This window comes from Anabas testudineus, chromosome 12 (assembly GCF_900324465.2).
Source record: "Anabas testudineus chromosome 12, fAnaTes1.2, whole genome shotgun sequence".
Taxonomy (NCBI): Eukaryota; Metazoa; Chordata; class Actinopteri; order Anabantiformes; family Anabantidae; genus Anabas; species Anabas testudineus.
This window is the reverse complement of record NC_046621.1, coordinates 2460664-2483327: the sequence shown is the minus strand read 5'-3', so window position 1 is coordinate 2483327 and position 22664 is coordinate 2460664. Positions and strand designations below refer to the sequence as shown.

At 41.5% G+C, this 22664-nt stretch overlaps 1 protein-coding gene across 4 annotated transcripts in view; it reads right to left on the bottom strand.

Annotated features, from left to right (window-relative positions):
- Positions 1 to 22002, bottom strand: part of LOC113159374 (membrane-associated phosphatidylinositol transfer protein 2-like) — a 36217-nt gene extending 14215 nt beyond the window's left edge. For all 4 annotated transcript variants that reach the window (XR_003298619.1, XM_026356022.1, XM_026356023.1 and 1 more), the window contains exons 1-5: positions 21660 to 22002; positions 7459 to 7671; positions 2160 to 2374; positions 1189 to 1310; positions 781 to 1014 (exon numbers count right to left, since the gene is read on the bottom strand). Coding sequence is in view for 3 of the 4 variants with exons in the window: in XM_026356022.1 (XP_026211807.1) it covers positions 781 to 1014; positions 1189 to 1310; positions 2160 to 2374; positions 7459 to 7536 (649 nt within the window). In the remaining variant the exon portion in view is untranslated. The remainder of the gene's footprint in view (positions 1 to 780; positions 1015 to 1188; positions 1311 to 2159; positions 2375 to 7458; positions 7672 to 21659) is intronic.
- Positions 22003 to 22664: the final 662 nt, after the last annotated feature.

Below are 22664 nucleotides of genomic sequence, written 5' to 3'. Positions count from 1 at the left end.
AATGAGTGAAAATTGCTTAAGAGATTATTAACAAAGCTTCAGCTCAGTCTAGAATAAGGCTCGTCTCTGTTAGAGCTGATGTGTAATGATGTTCACATGAAGGTGAAGAAAATATTTCAGAATAAAAGCCTCCAGTAAGTAACTACAGAGGATATTTGGATAAAAACAGCTTCACGACAGCACGAGAGTGAGAAAAACATGAGGAAAGTGAGAACGCTGTGAAGACGGAGCAGCTGCTGCTTCACCAGCCTGGGAACTGATGCAGTGAGAGTGAGCGGAGCGCTGCAGGAGTGTATACAGAGTGTTATGTTGCAGAGGGGAAACAGATCAGCCCGAACGCTGGCAGGAAATTAATCCAGACTGCTCTGTTATCTTACGGAGCCAGACACTTCTCTCTGCTCCCGACTCACAAACACTTTCTACATTTTAAACCAGTTTGTTTATTAGTGTTACCTGTCTCTTACTTTCCCTCATGTGAACTGTGCTCATTTCTTTTCCAATGTCTGTTTTTACCTGATACCTAATTAATCAGCGTCAATCAATTAATTAATTTACATCAATCAATGTAAAGGTAACCTCTGTTTTCTGATTGACCACACGAACATGTAAACAAAGACAGGAATATGTCGTCTAATCAGCTTGGGACATCTCTACTCTGAACTTATTAGTATTAGTGCTTGCTTTTCAGGATTATTCCAGACCTTTCAAGGTTGTCTACAGTATAAATACATATATACAGTATGATAAACACACACACACCTTCTGCCACACTGCACCTACCCACATCGTGTATGAAGCGTTCGATCTTGGACTGCATGCCCCAATATCTGAACTCCACTTTACAGAGCTTGTAAGCACACATGACGGGGGTCTGACCAAGAGTCTGGTTAATCTCCTCGATCCAGTCCTCTGACAGTGGTCCCCGTTTGGTCTTGACTGACTGATACAGCTTCGGGTCTTCCTCTGCCAGGTACTCATGAGGAGCGATGTAGTCCTTTACTATGTCTATGGGGTCTACAGGGAGTGCAGAAGGATTAAATGCAAACGTGATATCATGCCTCCAAATGTGTGTGAATTTTAATATTCAGAGGCTCAACACAAGATCTTACGCTCATCACTCGTCGTCTGTATGTTCACTAAGATATCACTGTGTGTGTTTGATGTTTGATCGACCAACCAGACACATACCTACAGTCCTCTGTCTCTTTTCAGCAGAAGACATGTTGAAGACATCCACTTGATTTCCAGTGTCTGGTTTATAATAGGTCTCAATGTCTATAGAGAATTTCTCCACAAAGGGACAAGTGTATCTGAGAAATGAAAAAGAAAAATGATTTAAAAAGGAGAAATGCTTCTCCCCAAAGCCCCGCCCTACATCCTTTAGTCTTATGGAAATAATTTATCTCAGTGGAAAAGCTGTATATTAGAAGAGCTGCCTGCAGACGTTATATAAAGTCCTGATCTCAGAGCTTCAGCTGCACCAACCTGCTGCCAAGTACATCCGATGTCGGTGGTGTGAGAGAGAAGCTGAACTTTCTCAGACACGTTTAACAAGTTGTCAAGAGTTGGCGACAGCGTGTGCAGTGAACGACTACTCAGCAGAAATGGTTCCAAATAAAAAAGGCTCCATCAGCAATATGAAGCAAATGTTATTTCATTCATCAAATGTGGAGGTGTTTTATAAAAACCATTAACATTTTATCACTGAGAGGTCAGTGTGTCTTCTGTAAATGATACCAGCTGCCGAAAAACACTTAAAGTAATGGAAGTTTGAAGCAAACGTTTTTCCAGAGACTTTGATTTTAGTGTTTTTCCTCAAAGTCAGACCAAAATGTTTTATTTTCCATTTTTCTTATCTTGTTAAAATTCCTCCTAAACATGAAGACTACAGTCTGTTAAACTACTGGAGTCTCTGAAGTTCAAGTTTAAGGAAGCTGCTGCTGCTGTTTTCTCCTCTTTGGGATCATTTTGTGTCTATTTTCATGTGCTAGCGTCTCTTTTTGGTTAATTTACAATAGTTTCTTGTAACTCTGGACACTTTTTGTCTCTCTGTATGATTAATAATTAAACTAATGAGATGAAATAATAGTTCATTAAAACTATTCTACTCATTAAATCAGGTATTAATTAAGTCATTGAGGTTTTAATGACTGTCTCACCGGGTCCGTGTGTAGGGGTAGGCGTTCCAGGACTCCTCCTCCACTCGAAGGGCAGCTTGAGGCAGGATGGCACAGAACCAGGATGGGATGTGTTTGCCGATGTGATACACCTTGTGCGTGTACTGACCCGAGCCTCCGGGGCCGTCCTCGTACGGCTTGTTCTCCAGGATCTCCACCCCGCTGCCCTCGCCGCAACTTTCCTCTCGGCTCTTTTTCTGCGAGGAAGTGGAAACAGGGTCTGATGAAACTCATGAGAAAGTGATTGATTTTAGATAGAATGATGTTGTCTTACAGCGGTGAAATAGGTTTTATGGTAAAATACTCAGAGTAGATGTCTTGTACTTGCACATAGAAGCAATATGCACATAATGAAAGAGGCTCTTTGGGCTTGTTTTGTGTCTCTTTAATTATTTTGTGTTGTTCTGTATTAGCTTTGTGTATTTCTTTGTACTTCTTCACCTTTTTTACTTCAAATTTAAACTATATTAAACTCAGCTCTGGTTCCCTGACACACGTCATCCTCCTTCCCCTCCTATATTGTCCAATTAAAGCTCTGCTCCACCTACACATGGCTCCTGTCTCCATCATCCTGGACGGCTGATGCCTCCTGTTATTCTGGGACAGTGTTAGCTTATAAACCCACAACACAACTATCTTCATAGTACTCAGTGCATGAAAGAGTAAGAAGTATACACATATGAGTCCATCATTTTGCATAGAAATCATAAAAGATAACAACAAACTAAAAAATGTGACCAGAAGCGATGACGCAGCACAGTCCGAAGTTTGACTCAAATTATTCTGTACATAATGTATTCAGCTCTCAAAGTGATGATTAAAAAGCAGTTTTATTCCTTCCATTGCAACGTGCTGCAGGTCGGAGGACAGCACTATGTAGCTACAACTCATCGTGATCATTATTAACAGCAAGAGTGGGGTGCTCGGGGTCAAGAATGAGAGCTCAGATTGAACACGTAGCTCTCACTCATGGAGACTTTAGTGAGGTGATATCAGTAATGAAGGTCAGAGGAGGCAAACAGCTGGAAAATTGCTGTAATCCAGCAGGTAATGTAATTTAGGTGAGGAGCTGAGGGCTTTAAATTACCCTCCTCGTGACTATATCCCCTCTGCTGCACTGTGCTGAAGATCTGTATCAATAACAGGCATCTTAGAGCGGAGAGATAAAGTGTCGACTGTCCAGCTTCATTGTGGGAATTCGGAGGAAGTTTATGGATCCTAATATAAGCAGCGATGACTCTAAGACGTTAAGTCAAAACTAAAATCTTGCACAGTCGTCCACACAGTCAAAGCCGACCAGTATTTAATATTAAGGTAACGTAAGGGGTAAAATGGAACTGATGATTCAGTCAGTGGAGTTGGTGTTTCCATCTCATTGTAATATAAACTTCAGTTCAACCTCTGCTGCTCGCAGTGCTTTGATACACTCAAAAACTACTGAGATGTGCAACTAAAGTGGCTTTTCTAGACCAGAGGATGCTGCGTCTGCTGCTGACACACAACTGATGAGGCATGAATGAAGGCAAGTGTTAGAGTCTGCAGCCACTGCTGTAGCTGTACTGCAAGGCTGCACATTAACACATCCTGCTGCATCATAACAACAAAACGACATCTGAACTGCATTAATAATTAGAACAACACGGATGCAGGCTCCAAACTATTGCATAACCACTAAAACCCATCAGCATGCTGACAGTGTAAGTGACATGCTAACGCTGATGTTTAACCACCATTAAAATTGATTTTGCTGCACCATCATGATAAGTGAGCATGAACTGTGTACTTCTTCACTTCACTCAACAAGCTTTATGGCTTCGTCCTCCGTTAACCGCTCTGAACTCCAGACACTCGGGCTGTATTTGATCATATAGAACTGGGATAAATGCATTTTGATCTGATGATGGTGTTGGATGGAAAGTTAGAATCTGAGGAAGATAAAGTTTAGAAAAACCATCAATTTCTCTAACAGTTAGGACAGTTAGGTTGCTGACAGAAGAAACTTGATGAGAGGTGGTGAAACTAACCCATGGAGCCCATGTCCAATTTGAGAAGTACTAGCCCGGCAGACACTGTGTGGACCACGTCTGTGGAATTATAATGGGCCCAGCTTCACTAAGGGTCTCATTTATGCCGGGCCGAGCTGTCTCAAAATAATTTATGTGACACCACAAGGTCACAATAAACCAGAGGTACAGAGCTGCCTTCCTCAGGTCCACGTTCAGTCCTGCTGGAGCAACAGTAGAACCTCATGCATCAACATTATCAACCCCCCGCCGTTAGCCACTCGGCCGTTTATCATAGGTTGTAGCTGGCGACGCACAGCAGCCATGTTTCAACCTGTCACGACACTGGTTAAATAAAATGCTGCAACAACAAATTTAAAAAGTGAAAACCAAATATCTCACATAACAGTTTCCATTCACGGCGGGGCAGGTTTTACTCTTTCAGGCGACTTGAGTACTTGAGTAACTCTGAAAATGCTTAGACCTTTATCTGGAGGGGTAATAAATCTGACATCAGGTACTACACCTCCCACAGAAGCGGGCTCTCAGAGGTTTTAAACGTATTTTTATATCTCTGCACATTTATTTTCCATTTGTAAACTAACAGCGTCACCTTTGCTGTCAATACTGCTCGACGTCTCTACGTTTACAGGCTACTCCCCCTGCAGAACAAAGGCAGAAATCTGTAACGACACAGTAATGAAGAAAAAAGTCACCCGGTGCGTCCGCGATGTGTCTTTAATAGTTTTTAGACATCAGCAGAGCTCAGTGGCACTAATACCACATATTAGGCTTTGAGGTAAGTATTGTCAGCTTTGGTCTTTGTGGCTTTACTTGTTCAATAATTCTAACTGGTGGAAATCCTTTTTCTTCCTGTACAGTGCATGAGGGAGCCATACCACCTAACCTGTATCCAGTATTGACACCTAGACATAATGTCCTCATGGTAATGCCGGCTGCACCATCATGCCTGTTCTCCACCTCTCCCTTTTCTCCCTCTACCCCTCCCTTTCTTTGAATGCTTCCTGCTCACATCACAAACAAATGATGGCAGCTACCGCCGCGCTGCAGCTGATGTCAACTGTTGCTGCGGCAACCCGGCTCTCAGCTGTGACGCTGAGCAAGAGGAGGTCCGTACGTCTGTGTGTGTAATACTGTTCATTATCAAGGAGGATTTTTTAGTAGGAGCTCAGGTTTGGTTGGAAATGTGAGTAAAGTAAAGGGTTCATCAATAGAAGAAGGAATCTGTTTAGGCATTTATATACACAACTCTATCACATAAGCTCAGATGTGTCCCAAATTCATCCTGCAGCATGACAACAAGCACAAACACACATCCAGATGCAGAGAATCTGTCTTACAGTTGTTGCATTTTTCATCTTCTGTTTTAAAAAGACTTAAAAACTAGAAAAATCAAATGCTTCTGCAAAAAGGAGTCACGTACAAGATAACATATTGAGTGAGAAGCCTGAGTCAGTTTCAGTTCAAGAGCTTCACATTTTTATCCTTAAATAGAGGAGGTGGTGACTCAGTAACGGATAATATTAGAGGAGTGAAATCAAACTAAAAATCAGAAATCAGAAAGTCAGCATTGAGCTCTCAAGCCTAAGAAATAAAATAAACTAAATAATAAGCTGTAAAAAGCTTTTATCAAACGCATTAATCTTAAGAACAAAACGTTCCCTGTTTTAATAATTTGACTAAAGCGTGTGTTCACTTCTTTGCATGTGTTTGCCTAACAAAATCACTAATGGGACAATGTTTTATTAATGAACCTTTAAGTGTGTGTGTGTGTATTTGCACAAAAATATTGAATGACACACAATCCACAGGCATATGGAGCACCATCTGGTCGGCAGAACAACACGCCCCTGTGACCCTCTACCCTACGTTTCTTCGCTGCTCCTGTTCTGGTACTGTGTGTATGACATGATGACACTTTACACACCGACCCGACCCAATACCCCAGCCTCATTAGAGTCCAGACAATAGAGCTTTTTAAATTTTCAAAAATCATCCATCATTGATTTAATTTATTCTATTTATAATAAAAAAGCAAATATTCTGGTAATCAATAAAATAAAATCATGTTACTATAGAGACATTTATGCACTGACGGCTCGTTAGCACTTCATCATTCATTAGTTGATTTTATTTTTATTAAATATATAGTGGAGTCTTGCTACAGACTGTGCTGCATCCAAACTCTGTTTGCAAAGTAACAAAGAAAAGTAAACATGAATTAACTATTTATGCTGCTAATTAATAATAAATTGAACCATTTCTGGTAAAATGTGACCATCTGGAGTTAATATGTTGAATTAGAACCACTAACAGAGCTAAAAGTCCTCATTTACTTCTGAATTAATTTCCCGATAAGAAGTGAACCACAGATCCACTGTTCTTCAATAGGTTCTGCTTTATTCAGTAGAATAAAATTTAGGTTTGGTGCTGTGTGTGTTCCACCACCTTTAGTTTCTTCAGAGATTATTTTTATTTGTGCTTCTTTGAAATGTGTCATTTCAAGTTGTTGCTGTTAATTATATGTTGTTCACAGCTACTTCTGTATTTTCCCACCTGTGTTTTCATAGCTAACAGCAATGAACATCATTTATGTGACAATCACACACACAGGTTGAATACGAGCAACAGCGTTTACACCCAACCGCCAGCTCTGCCTCCATCGTTAACTCGTTAGCCCACCAGCACTATGTTGGTGTTGAGCTAAGACGCCTCTGCCTCTTTACACAGAACTTACAAAGCTGCACTTAAATGTTTATTTCACACAGGCTCCAGCGTTGGCTGAATGTAAATGTGTTGTAAATGCTGTTTCTCCTCCAGTGAATGTGGGAGAGGCTCTCACACCACTTCACCTCAAGCAACAGAACAGCAAAGTGCTGTATTGCAGCAATCGGGAGTGTGTGTGTGAGGCATTCAGGGACCATACCATAATGTAAGTCAGTTGCATTATGTGTCGTGACATGTTACATGTTGCGACAAGGAAGCCTCTAACCTTCAACATATGAACTACTTGATTTTAATCTCTGTGCCACCTTCTAACACTTTTATTCATCAGTTCTGTTTGTCCACATTTATCCTCCTGACACACTGTTATTGGTGCTGTGTGCAAAGACATTAGGAGCCACTAGAAACTGAAGTCCCATTCACTGTGTGTGCAGACACATGCACTTGGCCAACAAAGTGACCATGGGATAAAAACAGCAGCTAAAGGTGAGTAATGAAGTAATGAAGCTGTCAGAAGGAAGAAAAACACTCACCTGGATCATGTAGAGCTGAGCAATGCGGTACTCCTCCACGCTCATGGGCATCGGGATACGATACTCCTTGATCAGCATGGTTGTGCTTGAATTGGGCCGACTGTGTGTATGATGTGTGTTTCCAGAGAGTATTAGAGGTTGTTGCTCCTCTACGGCTTCGCTACCCGAGCAGCATGTTCACACAGCGAGGATCGGAGTCATCGTTACTCGTCCCTGCATGAGAAGAACACAGAGTGAAAGAAAGAGAGTTACAACTCTAGTGTTAGTCACAACCCACAGGAGGAGTTAGCATGTTTGTCTCAAGGATTAAATCCCCCGTGCACAAGCCAACGCTTCCTGTGTGTGTGTCCAGCCGGTCCTCCTACAGATCTATTACAAGGTAATCCACTGACCTAGCAACATCCCCGAAATCCCCCAGCAACCTAAATCCCAACGCCAACTACACACTGAAGATTCAGTTCTGAAGTTGTGGTCAGTGTAGCTTTTAGATCCACAGAGTTCGTCTGCACACTTATTGAATACTGTGCAACTTATTTCACACCTGCAGTCGCAGGTTGTTTCCTATATCAAAATTAAATAATATAAATATCGGTTTAGTCCTTAAACCTGGATTAACTTTAATACTTCAGGGCAGCAGAAACAAGTTATGACAATTATCACTTATTTTAACATCCAGCAGCGTGACCATTCATTTGATGTGATGTTTGTGTCCACACGATGAATCTAAATCCAATATTCCATCTGATTTATTTGGGTCATTGAATCAGTTTAACTTCCAAATGCTCCAGTCTGGGTCTAACTGGGTCTGTTTGTTGTTTGTAGGTAGAAGGTGGTGTACAGAGGATTTTATGAAATGTATTTCATCTGAAAACGATGCAGGAAATGACAGAACACAATTAAAACGTACTCTATAGATCCATTAAGCTGAGCAGAACCGCATCAGTCCATTAATCCTCTGTATCAATAAGGGACCTTTTACATTATAAAATTATTTTCATGTTGTCATTTCATATGTTATCATAAAAATACAGATAATAGCAGCTTTAAAGTTTGCTCATATATATATATTAATATATATTGTCATATATTAACTGAATAACTATTACACATGACTCGATGATTCAATTAGTATTTTTCTAAATTCAAGTTTTGCTTTATAAAATAACAGTAACCTCAATAAATGACAGCTACTATCTGTTATAAAACAAGAAAATAGGTCAATACAATACAATTTCCCTTCAATACCACTCCAGATTGTGATTTATTAATGTTTTAAGACCTTTATACATAAATATAATCTAACATTTGTATAGTGTGGTACTGCTACTTCAGTCTAAGCTTTGAATACTAATCTATGTGTTTCTCTGACCTCCCTCTGTGTCCACAAAGTAATCACTATTAAGTAGCAGAGCTCACCCACTCCCTAATAAACAGCAGTGCCATCTTTTCTTCAGGCATCAACACCCACTTCTCCAAACAGTAGCGACAGAGCGTGATGTTTGTGTGGCAGCTGTACTGTAAGTCCACCAACTAAAACACAGGCGTCTAGTTTCACTACAAGGAAACAAATACAACTTTTCTCAGTCATTTAAACTGGAACTTGAGTTTAACAAAGCAGAGATGCATGTTTACATCATACAATAATAGATATTTGTCCTTTCTTGTCAAACTGAAGCTCCCTGATTCTCCCTGACCTGCAAATTATAAAAAATCTCCAGGATATCACATATTTCCTGATGACTACACCATACATGTAGCATGAGTGACCTTTCTGCACAGCAGCAGCAGTGCTGGTGAGGCGTTCAGGAACAGCATAGACTGTAGGCTATCTGGGTTTCCAGAAATTAAAATAATTCATATTCTTCAGTCCACAACACCTGACTTCCACGAATAAAAAGTGCATCGCTGTGCATCAACCACAAGTGACCAGATCCAAGCTGCTCAACAGACACTGTAATGTTAACAGTATTTGCTATTCTAGGAGGACGGGGGGGTGTTGAGACTGAATTCTGTGCAATTCGAAGTCCTTGACCTACAGAAGAAATGCTATATATAGAGACACAGTAATGCTCATGAAGCAAATGTGAGACAGAGACAGATGAAAGCTGCCGCACAGACAAATAGAACGAAGCAAGATGATCTTTCCTTTTTTTTTTTTGCCTCCATAGGGGTGAGTCAGCACATCCAGCGCAGCAGTCTGAATTCGCTGAGAAAGAACCAAACAGGACGAGAATGGTTAACAGGGAGGATGTTACAGGAGATGATGAGTTGAGCGTTTTATCAGCTTTCAGCTGATGTTTTGTTTTGCAGCCCACACCTTTACTCATTCTGTGACAGTGTGGTGTCGAGAATGGAAAGTGCATGTGCTCGACTGGGCTCTATGCAAAGCTGATCTGTTAAACAGTGATGAACACAGTGGTAAACGTGACGCTGTCCCAACGTTTTGACTGTATTAAGCATCAAACTCTGAATATTATATTTCTAAAATACAGTTACACAGGTCAGTGAAAACACTTTTGTCACACAGGTAACGGTTTGATCTGATTTTAATCTTTTCTGACTCGTGTTCAATTCTTCAGTCAGCAAATGTTTGTTGTTTTACTGCATGAATGAGATCATTTATTATCATGATGCTGATGATTATTTCTCATCAATCCATCCAACACAGAAACAGGTTTTTATCCACCACCAGCTCGGTGTATTGCAGTATAGCGAGTACTCAGCCTTTAAACTAGAATATGAAAACACGGCTTGGACTTGGCCGACAACAACACTCTTCAATTATACCTTGAAGATATGATGTAATGCTTTTCACCTCCATATTCATCTTGTTCTCTGCTCCTGGAGTACGGCTCTATTCCCTTTTATTACTTTGGGAATATCCACTGCTGAATTCAACCCTAAGCAAAGATCTCTTGGGCCTTTGGCCAATTTCCCACAGAGATATAAAAACACAGCACATAGGAAATTAGCTTTCCCGCATTCCCAGTGTGTACGTCTAACCCATTAAACTGATGAAGTTAAATGGACCTGTGGCATCACTGTAGAAACATAAAACGGAGCCAATCGTGAAGGAAGACTGGTTTCTACAAAGTGTATATGAAGTGAAGTCTCATCTGCAGCACTTAGAGGGACCAGCTGCCCTGTGTTAAAGCCCAGTGTGACAACACGCTGCCTTTAGGAAAACCTACGTCTAAATTGCACCAGAGAAGCAACAAACTCAGAGGAGAGCAGCTCCGGCCTGTTAAACACGGCACCGCCTGCAAGCAGCTTGTTACCGACTTTCTGCTTCACCAACCCTCAGAAGAAAAAGCAAAATAAAGCACTAAGCCCATTCATGTTCAGTGCAGCACCAAGGCTGGAACTGAAGCTCTGTCATGTGTTGGCGTGTAAAATACTGCACCTACCACCTTTGCACACACCAATTATTAGATAAATTAATCCTAACCCTTTACTTTGGTTTAGTCAACATTTATTATATTTTCCACGTGTTACTTTGGTGATTTGTGCAGTTTATGGTACAAATATATGTACATTAGTTCATGTTTTTGTGCTATCCAGATGCAATTTGCCTCCCACAGATTTTAAAGTCTAAAATCAAACAGATCAGCATCCTCCTGCCTCTCAGAGTTTTTAAATCATTAGAAACACCAACGTTTGGGGTGTGACCCTCTGTCAACCTAGTTTTTTGTGGGGCGTCCCACATCATCAGCACTAGTCGGGCTATAAACCGTCAGTAGTGAGCGAGAGTGGTGTGAAAACAGTAAGTAAACGACGCTCCATCGTTTATAGTTTGTACATTTCCATCATCCTATGTCTTCTTCTGCTTTCCCTTTTTAAATCACGAATACGGACTACTGCCCCCTGCTGGTATAGACAGTTATATCCTAATAACATTATTTGGCTCATGCGACCTTCGAGTCCCTCGTTACCTCTTTATGCTTCGACTTTCACATTAATTTATTTGTTCCCATTAGCTTGTTCTTTTGTGTCTTGACTACGTTATTATCCTTTTTAAAGTGCTGTGACACTTACTGCACTTTCATAAATCTTCATCTGATTTAATAAAAACAACTCCTCTTATTACAAACATCACACAGAAACACACATTAATGCTAGGTAATGTTTTATTCATGGAAATCAAAGCTACTTTAAAATCCTCAGGACATATTGGCCAGTGAATCATAATCAGGTACACCATACCATCCTGTCTGTGTAGTAACTGAACAAAACATCCCTGCTCCATCTGTTTGTCACACATCACAGTGTGATTCACGTGATTCACTTCCTCAGCAGTGAAGCGGAGACAGAGGAGATAACTGCACTAACTAGACCCCCTGACAGGGATTTGTCTCTGCTTTAAATAATCACAACACGGATTTGAAACACACCGCAGCGTTCACCACATCTGAGCCGAGTAAACAAAAGATGCGATCGTCCTCAGAAACACTTCTCCATAGGTCGTCTGTGCAGTTTGTTCCAACCCGAGCTACAAAACATTAAAAGAGAATCAAAAACCACGTAGGAAGAAACTGTGGACGGGTGGCTTTCAAGACCATAACGACGTAATTATCAGTGTACCCCAGGTGAAAAGGTCCTGGAAGCTAAAAATGGATTTATTTATATTAAGTTTACCACATAACAAAAGCACGTTGACATATCTACAAACCATAAATTCTGTTTTCAAATCAATCAATGAGTCGACCAATGGATAGGCCTCCATCAATTTAGTAAACCTAGACACGGCAGCTCTCTGGAAACTCGCTCACTAAAAGGTTTTCATCAAGCGTTTCCACATTTTGCTGCTCTACATTCACAAGCTGCAGAAGAAGCAACGCAGCATCCAGGCCGACAACCATCGATGTTGATCTCTGACCATAAAACCTTCCTGCAGTTCACTTCAGAGTCTCCCACAAGTCTCCTGGAAAACTCCAGTTGAGATTTAACTTCTACCACTCTCCTATGAACTTCAGCTGGACAAGAACCGAGCCAACAAGTTGTATGTACATGCATTCAGTGATCACCAGCATCTGTTGCTAAAACACTTTAAAGTAATAGATACAAAACAATAAACACATTTAAGTAGTATCTATGTAAAATAATCTCTATTATGATTGATTTCCACAGATTCTCAAATGTGCAGCACATCTCAACGTCACCATGAATCATAAAAAGCATAAAGTTGCACCTCAAGCAGAAGCCACATGCAGGCCCTCCACCTCACGTGTCTCCGTCTGCATATTCATCAGTGTGGACGGGTGTGAGCCACAGTCCAACAGGCAAGAGTCCATGTTGCCATCATCCAGATTACCTGCGTTTTGGTAACGGTGCAGCTGAGTAGGAGGGGAGTGGACGGAGAATCGCCTCTGAATGTTTCTGTATGTTACGCAACAAGCACAAGTGAGAGAAATCTGATGTATTCCTTGCAGAAGAAACCATCAAGCTACTGCTACCCCACTGATCCACTGGGCAGAGGACTGTGGAACACTGCAGATCCTGATCCCACAGTCTCCCCCAGCTCAGGCATCTTTCCACCCCGTCCCTCCACTCCTCTCCCTTCCCTGCCGCCTGTGATCAGCTGATCCACGCCGGCCCCTGATCAGGAGGGGAGCTGTTCTTTTTAAATCCTCAGTGAAATAAGAGCAGGAATCAATTCTCTTCTCTCTACACCGCCTCCTCTACCTCCCCCATCCACCTCTCTCCTCCTCTGCTCCCCACCGCCGTCTCCACCTCCTCTGAGGAAGCTCTGTTACTATGGAAATGCATGAGGCTGAAGCCCGATTGGTGGAGTTTGTTGTGATGCAGCGAGTCAGGGTGCAGCCCCCCAGATTGATTACCTTTTTAATGTACATCGTTCTCTAACACGGAGCCAGAAGCAGCTTCCAACTAGTTTTATAATTGTCGCAATGCAAGCGTGAGACAGAGGGACAGGTTTAGTTTGTCTTTAATGAGGGACAATGAAACTAAATCTGAATATAATATTAATATTAACTCCTCGTGTTTTATTCTTAAACCTGGTGGTACAATGTACAATGAGCCTGACAGATCAACACCTTGTAAAAATGAAATGATTGAATACATTCGATTTACTGCACTAATGATTGTCACTGTTCATTAATTATTTTCTGTTACCAGTTTGGTATTTAAATGTGGTATTTTTAAATGTCTTATCCAAACCACAAAGATATGTATTTTACAAATTAGATACCAGTAAATAAACTGCTCATACTGGAAATATCTTCCGTTTAATTATTCGGTTTACAGCTCTAGTCTCATTTTCTAACATTTTACTGTAGAGCAGATTAAATTCAACGTGGTGCTTCACATAATCCTCAACACCTTAATTCAACATGACTATTTTTAAACGTGATACTAGAGATGCACTGAAAGTGACGCGACGTCGTGCATGAATCACTCATTACGTGAGGAAGATCACCTGCTCTGGTGATTATGCATCTATTTGCAAGGTGTCGTGACCGTCCTGCCTTTCCTGCTGTGTGTGTGTGTGTCTCACCTGCATTGGCCACAGAATTTGAATGAACCAGCTGAGCAGCTTAAACACACGTCTTCTCTTTTCACTGTTAAATCACTGTACACTTACAACTCTAATACGTCTGTGGCTACAACAGACATTTACTTAAATGGCCTGAATCTAGTGCTATCTAGAGCTCTAAATGTTAAATTTAAACCCACATGCAGAGAAAAATAAAAGCTCCCACATACGGTGATAAGCACATTGCTGTTTTAAAGGGATTTTGAGAATCCTGCTAAGAAAAATGATGAATCATTGTTAATGTTTGGGCCTCATTTTCCTAATCAGAGCAAATCTGAGCTTATTGGACTCAACTTCCTCACTCGATTACAATTATTATAGATGTTCATATGACTATTTTCACACTTACCAGAGCCAATTTTACAAATGTTGTAAATCAAACTTGCAGCACGAGCTCATTTTCACTTGTATTAATTTTAACTTGCTTAACTAATTAAAGGAAATAACACAAGACTCTAGCATTTGCATGAAAGTAGATTATGTGAGTCACAAATTTAGCTGCAAATTGCAAGTGACGTTGTAAGAGAGCTAAAGCAGTTCTGCAGGAAGAATGGGCTAAATTCCTCCTGAACGATGTGCAGGTCTGACCCACAGCTACATAAGCACCTGGTTGAGGTTATTGCTGCCAATAAGTGGGTCCTCAATATGAGGTTTTTATGGTTACTCCTGATAAACATGAAAGATCAGAATTGTTTTGTGTTATTAATTTAGGTACATTATATTTATTAATACTCTAAAAGGTTCACATACTTTTTCTTGCCACTGTAGTAGAGGCACAAACTGCAGCTTTCTCTCTGAATGACACCTGATGTGCACCGAGTGAGAGCTGCGAGCGTGGGTTACACTGTATGACTCACATGTCTACGCTTTATAAATGTGTCTTTAATTACACCCAGCCAACGCGTCTCTGTGGTTCTGAGGTTAAAAATATCCCACGGATAGAACCAGACATGTTCTATAGGGGATTGTAAAGCTGCTGGTTCATTTTAAACAGACATTTCATGATGAACCAGAAGCTACATCACAGAAGACAAACTTACACCTGGATTAAAAACCAGCCAGGCTAGAAGCTGAGAATGAGAACGAGCTTTGAGATTTGTGCAGCCCCGTGGTGCATCGCTCCGCTCGCTCCCAGCTTCTCCACATACATGCTCTGAATTAAATGACTTGTTTAAGGCAGCTCCACCTCAGCACACACACACTTTATCTGAGCATCGGCAGAGCACACGCTAACAGAATCAACCCCTGCTCTCTAAACACCACAGTCCTGCTACATGTGAACATCTGCTGCTGTTAATTTGTGATCTCGTCAAACACGTCTCTCCTCACCAGGCTCTGCTGTTACTCATCAAGCACATAACAAACAGGGGCCTCGTCTCATCTGCAGGTTTCTGTACATCGGCTCCTGTGATGTTACCGAGGGCATCTGTCAGCTGCTGCAGCGTGTAACCCGTTAAATTCCACAACCGATTTTAGTGTTGTTTTTACACTGGATAGTAAATAGTTCAATCATCTCAGCTGTAGCTTCCTTTTTAAGCTATTTTTCCCATAATGGACGAAGTATCTTTGATCTTTTTTAATTTAAATCCTCCATTAAGTAAAAACTCTTCTTTCAAAATCCAACCTAATACCTAATAATACTGTTACTCTACTCCACTGGTTCTTAACCTGAGGGTCACCAGATGAGTCTGAATGGTTGTGTGTGTCCCAACAAACAGTTTTTTCCCAGATTTTATTGGCTTTTCTAACCTATCTGGCATAATCTGACTTCAGGTACTTGAGTATTTCCATTTTATGTTCCCTCTACTTGTACTTTACTGTCAGTCAGAGGGAAATATTCTACATTAACTCCACTACATCTCTTTGGAAGCTCTAGTGAATGTGAAATAAGCAACTGTTTATGAGTTAAACCTAACAAAGCATTTTAGCTTTTTGCAGAAATCATACTAGTAGTTGGTGAATAGTAGTAGTAAATTATCTCATCCTCTGTCTGTAATGTCACTTTGCACCAATTTAGAAACAGAAAAGAGAAGTTTAGAAAGAAAATGTCTCTTTGGTTAAAACTTTTAATGTGAAAGTGCATCAGCAGCATTTTACTGTTACTGAGTCACACTCCACAGTCCGTAAATATCACACACAAAGCAGAAGTCTAAAACACCATTTTCACTGTGAATTGTCAATGCAGACGGAGAAAAGCTTGAATAAGACGGTTGTCAGACAGCACGTTATTAAAGATTAAACCAGCGGAGCTTCAGTTCATCCAAGCAGACAAAAGTTAAAGTAAAGTTTTAAAATGACGCATGTGGAGCTGAACATTGTTGTTTCTTATTCACGTCGTCATTAATCTTTCAAATTTAATGCACCACCCGACTGGAACTAACTCAGATCCACTTCTCATTTTTCTTCTTTTCTTTATTCACCTTAGTCTGCAGACATTATTTAATTTGGTCTGGCAGCGTTTCAGAACCTCAGTGTTTTGTCTACATTTTACCTGTAACTTGTATTTTAACATAGCTCTGGTACTTTAATTTAACCACTGATGAGATAAAAGCTGCAGACACAGCCGTGTGGTTTGTTTCTGTGATGTATTTATTGCCTAAATACACATATGGAGCTGATGCCGTGTTTTGAAACTATTTCCTGCCTCAACCCAGATTAAGAAATGACCTTTAATATATTTAATAATTCTTGCAGACAACAGAATAAAATGCAGAACAATATGAGTGTAAAAACAGGAAGTTCAAGAAGGAACAACAGCGTCAAGATCCAAGGAAGTCAAGCTGGTGGAGGCAATGTAATGCTCTGGGTAATGTACACCACCCTATGTCTGCCGTTTTAACTGATGGTAGTGAACTTTTTCAGCAGGATATTGTTTCCTGCCACGGTACAAAGATGATAAAGAGTAAAAGGAGTTGTGAAATGTGCAGGAAACACAAGTCCGATCCCCGGAGGCCTGATCACACAACTTAGAGGGAACTAGAGCAAACCTTCAGAATCAGGTCAGTTAAATCACGATCGAGCAGAGAGTAAAACAACCACATGTGGAATCAGAGAATCGCTAAACAGAGATTAAAGTGTAAAATGCACCAGTGGGACGAGATCTTCTGTAATTCATTAAGATTATAGTGGAAAGCAGTTTTCCCAGGTTGAGTATTTCCCCGAAGACGCCTGAGATCAGTGGTTTAAATAAGAGAAGCGATAAACAGAACAGCTGCAACAGGAGAACTCCAGAAATGCACAATATGATGAACATCACAGAGCAGCACAGAGAGTTTAAACATACCCACACTATCACAGAGCTGACACACAAAGACAAACAATCATTCACACCTATGGACGTGACTTTGGACTGTGGGAGGAAACCGGAGCAGCCACAGGAAACCCATGCAGGCACAGAACATGCAAACACTGCAGGAACATGCAAACTCCCCACAGGAAGGCTCCACTCGCCTCTTATAACAATAACCAGTCTATCAGCATTTGATTTCTCTTCTCGACTTCGTGTTCAGCGTCATGAAGACAATACAGGGAGCTGGAGCCGAGAGGCACGAGAAGATAAGAGGAAGCGGAGATGATTGCTTGAGGTTGGAAACGTAAGACTTCACATATACAGAGCGACGAGCGGGTGAGCAGGTGGACGTGGGGGAGGACAGAGAGGGGAGGGGTTGCTGTTAATGAGATATAGACACATGTAGATACAGAAGGACGCAGAGGATGACACTGGAATGGATTGAGGTGGGAGATCTGAACGGGGATGATCCAGCTTCAGGCCTCCGAGGCTGGAGAATCTACAGCCAACCAGAGGCAGAGGGTCCCTTTCATTTCTACCTATGAAGACAACAGATCTCTTACTATTACTCCCATTCTTAGAGTCTGACAGTAAAAGAACGAGTTTCTGAAGCAAACAGACATTATGAAACTCTTCCCTGACACGTTCGCTGTTTGGACGGCAGCGACGGTCCGAGCCTTCTACATCCATACAAGTAGTGTCCAGAACAAAATTCACGGACCTAATTGGTTTATTTAGTGCCTACATCCAACCCAATGTTACACCAGCTGCCATATCGGTGCCTCTGTAGAAACAGCCGCCACCATTTTGATGCATGGTGTCAAAACGGCTGCAGTTTGAACAGACGCCGTTTTCCTCTAACAAACACACGTGTGAGAAGGTTGAAACAAACGAGTTTTGAGTTTAAACACAGTCCAGACTCTGGAATCAGCTTCAGTGTTTTATTATATACAGTAAGTCTAACAACTTGTAATTATGTCAAAGTACAAACAGGAAGTTGTGTTCTGCACGCGGCCGTCACACTGGAGGCCTCGGACGAGGCAGCACTGATGCATGTCCTTTAAATCTGAGGAAACAGATACATAGATAGAATTACTTTTAACTAACAGTGACAGTCTAAGGGTCATGTAAGCAATGTGTTCTACTCCATCCATGCCACCGAATACATGTGTGTATTTGAATATTTGATGAGGATCCAGCGCGGCTCACTGGACCTGAACAAAACCCACAGTTTGTTAATTAGAGTGAGTGCTGAAACCGAATAATGAGCTTTATTTTATATTTAAAACGCTCCTGCCAGGACACCTGAGTGCTGCCAGTAAATCCTCATAATGTGAATTTGTTCTGTACAGAAACGTTATAAGAGAACTGAACCTTAAACATCTAAGATCACGTGTGGAGACAGTGACTTACTTTTTATTTTGTAAAAGGTAAAAACATAATCATGGTTTAAAGATATTTGCTTAAAAATCTTCTACAATTTGTATCAGGAGGGTAAAAGAAGAATGAAGCATATTAGCTGCACTACAAATATAAAAACTATAAATATCCTTAATAAGGATTTTATTCATGTCAGAACTGCTGACATGTTCCCACCTCGTGAATGAGGAGTTATAATAAACTGGCAAATTAGTTTACGTCCTTTGTGAAAGCACAGGAGTGTATTTATTAACAGAAATGTGCGATTACATACTGTGTTCAAGTCATATGTCAATGTTTAAACAGCCATGTGTAACGTGCACACACACAAACACACACACACACACACACACACACACACACACACACACACACACACACACACTATTCCATATGAGAGAGTGTGTGTGGAGCAGAAAGTGACAGACTGTGAGCCTGTCGATCTATTTGTGGAGCTGAGTTTCGCCCTCACAGGCCGAGGCGACGGGAGCAGACAGACAGGTCTTAATACAAGCACCCACACACACACACATACACACACACACACACACACACACACACACACACACACACACACACACACACACACACACACACACACACTGTGACGGTGAAGCTGTAATCAGTGGGCTGGAATCCCTCTGTTTACGCTGCTATAAATAGATTTCACACACTGCCATGACGTGGCATCTCGTGATAAGACCCCCACCACCCGTCTCCCTGCTCCCTCCTCCCCCCTCTCTCTCATCCAGACTGTCGCACCAAACGAATCACGCCGTTATTGGTATGCAGCCCTCGGCCCGGCTGCATGCCACCGCTGCTCCACTCCTTGAATCCCGTCCGTCTCCTCTCTGGAGAAGACGGGGAAACAAACGGGGCATGTCCGGGGACCGCGAAGGAAAAGACAAAAAGATGAGATGAACATTTCATGGGGTGAGATGAAGGAAAAGAGGAGGGAGGTTGGATGAGAGAGGAAGCAAGTGAAGGAGGGGGTGGCAATCAATACTATGACTCATTCTTTCTGCGGTGGCTACTTCCTAACAGCATTCATTAAAGCAAACTTAATCATTTTGGTCCAATAATCAGATCCTGTGAGGCTCCATCTTCTTTCACTCTCCGCCACCACACACACATTGAAATCATGCACAATGAACCAGAAATGGGAGGAAACAGCACCGGGACATTATGCCGAGGATCTGATGGTTGTGGTGATAGGGGAGCTGCAGAGGACATCTGGTCCTGGACCTGATGAAATCCTTCGATAACCCACAGAAAACCACCAAACCAGACTCAAATAACTCAACTAGAGCAATGAAATTCAGTACATTTAGGACGGTCCTGGTCCCCAGAGGATGAATCCTAACAACTACTGAACTATACTGAACAAGCAGTAGAGCACGTCTACGTCTGCAGAGGAGTCGTGGACCATTCAGATTTGTAAAATAACTCACAGCTCTCATGTGTTTCAGCCTTACAGCAGCTGCCAACGTGGCTAAAAATGTATTTTACCATGATATAAAACTGAAAAGCAGAAAATCTCCTTTTCTGACAGGCTGCAAGGCAAAGTTCAACAACTGGACAGAGACTAATGTAACTTCTCCAGAGGATGGTTCCTAACATACAGAACATTTCTGGGGAGTGGTTTTATACAGTATTTAATTAAATATGCAAATAAAAATGAATCCACGTGGTTCTTTAGAGACAAAGTAAAAGAAATAACAAACTAACAGCTAAAATTTCAGGATTATCCAGGTGGATTTTCAGCTAAAATTAAATGACAACGTTTAAATGTTAATATATTTCAATATATTATTGGATCCAGTTTGATGAATGTTGGATTCAGACAGCTGAAGGTGAAATAAGCAAAGGCCGGATCTGTCTTTGGTCCATTTTACTGGTGAAACGATTGCTTTGTTAATTGATTAATTGGCAGAATATATCGATGAGCAACTATTTTGATAATCAATTATCATTTACATCATTTATCGAGCAAAGTCAGTGTCCTGGACTTTAGAAGACATCACTTTGGACTCTGGAAAACCAACAAGTTACTGACTAATCGATGAATTAGTGGAATAAATTATGGAAATTAACATATTACCAAAATGTCTCAAGTCACATCATCAGTTTCTTCAGTTTCTTTAACTATTTTCCACTTAAAAGACGTTTCGATTTCTAAAACTGCTAAATCTGGTGCCGTTTCTGAGGCAACATTTTAAGAGAAGGTCTCTCTTGTTTTGTACCGTGCACACGTCAGGGCGTCATTTCCTGCTGCTGGTTTCATAAAGTTGGTTTTACACCAATAAATGGAGCAAACGACACAGTTACACCACCAGACTACATTTAGAAAGTGGAAATGTAACAGAAATGTGCACTGAAACATTTCAAACATGGAGGAAGGTAATAAAAAAAAACACTGTAGACATCACACCTGTTACTCTTTATATTGTGCTCATATTTTCACATGTTGTTAAGATTAAATTTAATCAAATCTCACACTCACAGAGCCTGTACATACATGTACATACATGTACATACATGTACATACATGTGCTCTGTGCTTCACCATCAGATGCACCGTTGGCTGGAGTGGAGGTTATTGTGACTGTCTAGGGGCCCAGCAGCAAACATGTTTGCTCCAGGTTTCCCCAGCACCCTAATCCAGTCTTGCTCACTGACACACAGCCATAGAACTGAACTGCACCTTTCTTATGAGCCAAACGTTGACATGTTGTGGTCTGTGCCACCTCCTGTTTGACTCGAGGAGATAAATTAGATCCAATATGTGCACCAACATGCACAACATGAACCCTGCTGCAGACACTCTGCTGGTTTGTTCTCGTAAACACGGAGCTACAATCTTCAGTGAGCTGCACAAACCGAGGGTGGGAATGAACAACATGAATGTTATGAGGTCAACATCCACCATCAGTGACTCACCTGCAGCTCCGAGTCTCTCTGCAGTCCCGCTTGTTCAGCTGGATCTCCACGGTGCAGGAAAGCGTCTGTGCAACATCTCCGTCAGTCAAATGTCTGTTTCCTCGGCTGAGGTGGATGCAGAGAATCGAGCTGATGGTGGTGGTGGTGCTGGTTATAATCTACGGAGCGGGTCGAGCGCTGCGCGTCCTGCTGTGTCCCCGCACGAGGCGATCATTCCCCGCCGCGCCTGCTTCTCAGTCCCGCTGCTGTAGGACGGATGTCACCGCTGCACCTCCATCGTCCGGGACACGGTCTAGCCCAGTCCGAGGTCCTGCTGCCGGTGGCTGATGATGATCTACTTACATCAAAGGACGTCGTCTGCAGGACTCGGAGGAGAAAGGCGCCCCCAGGCGGTGCGCAACTGCGCGTAGGTGTAAGGAAGTGAAGCGACTACGGAGAAGCACACAGGGGCTCATGACCCCCCCACACCAGAGCTCCTCGAGTCTTACAGCCCTAAGTGTTGTTTATAATTTACAGGTAACCACACTTTGTCCAAACAGGTAAATTTAGCCCAGGTGGACGCTCCGGGACGATTCGAGCCAACTGGAGGCAGCTGAGCTCAGTTAGGAGCCATGATCCAGTGAAAACTACATACAAACATACAAATGTCCCACTTTTAGAGATAATATAAAGTATTGTACCTAGTTTACTACATGTTATATTTAGAGGTGGTGACATATTCATTCTGTTACAATTAAAATTTGAACACAAACACGTGATAATTATGATAAATCTGCAGACATCACTAAAAATGCTTGAATTGTTTTGAATTTCCATTCTTCCTGTTTTCAACATCACAAGTTTGGTAATAATTAATATTTAAAATGCATTAGTGTGTTGAATGATGCTCATATGGTGTCAATCTTAATTCATTTAGCCTTTATTTCAAAATAAAAGCATAAAATAACCCCAGGATCAACGAATCAATCCTCAAACTCTGTTTCGAGAGGTTGATGAGAGTATGTT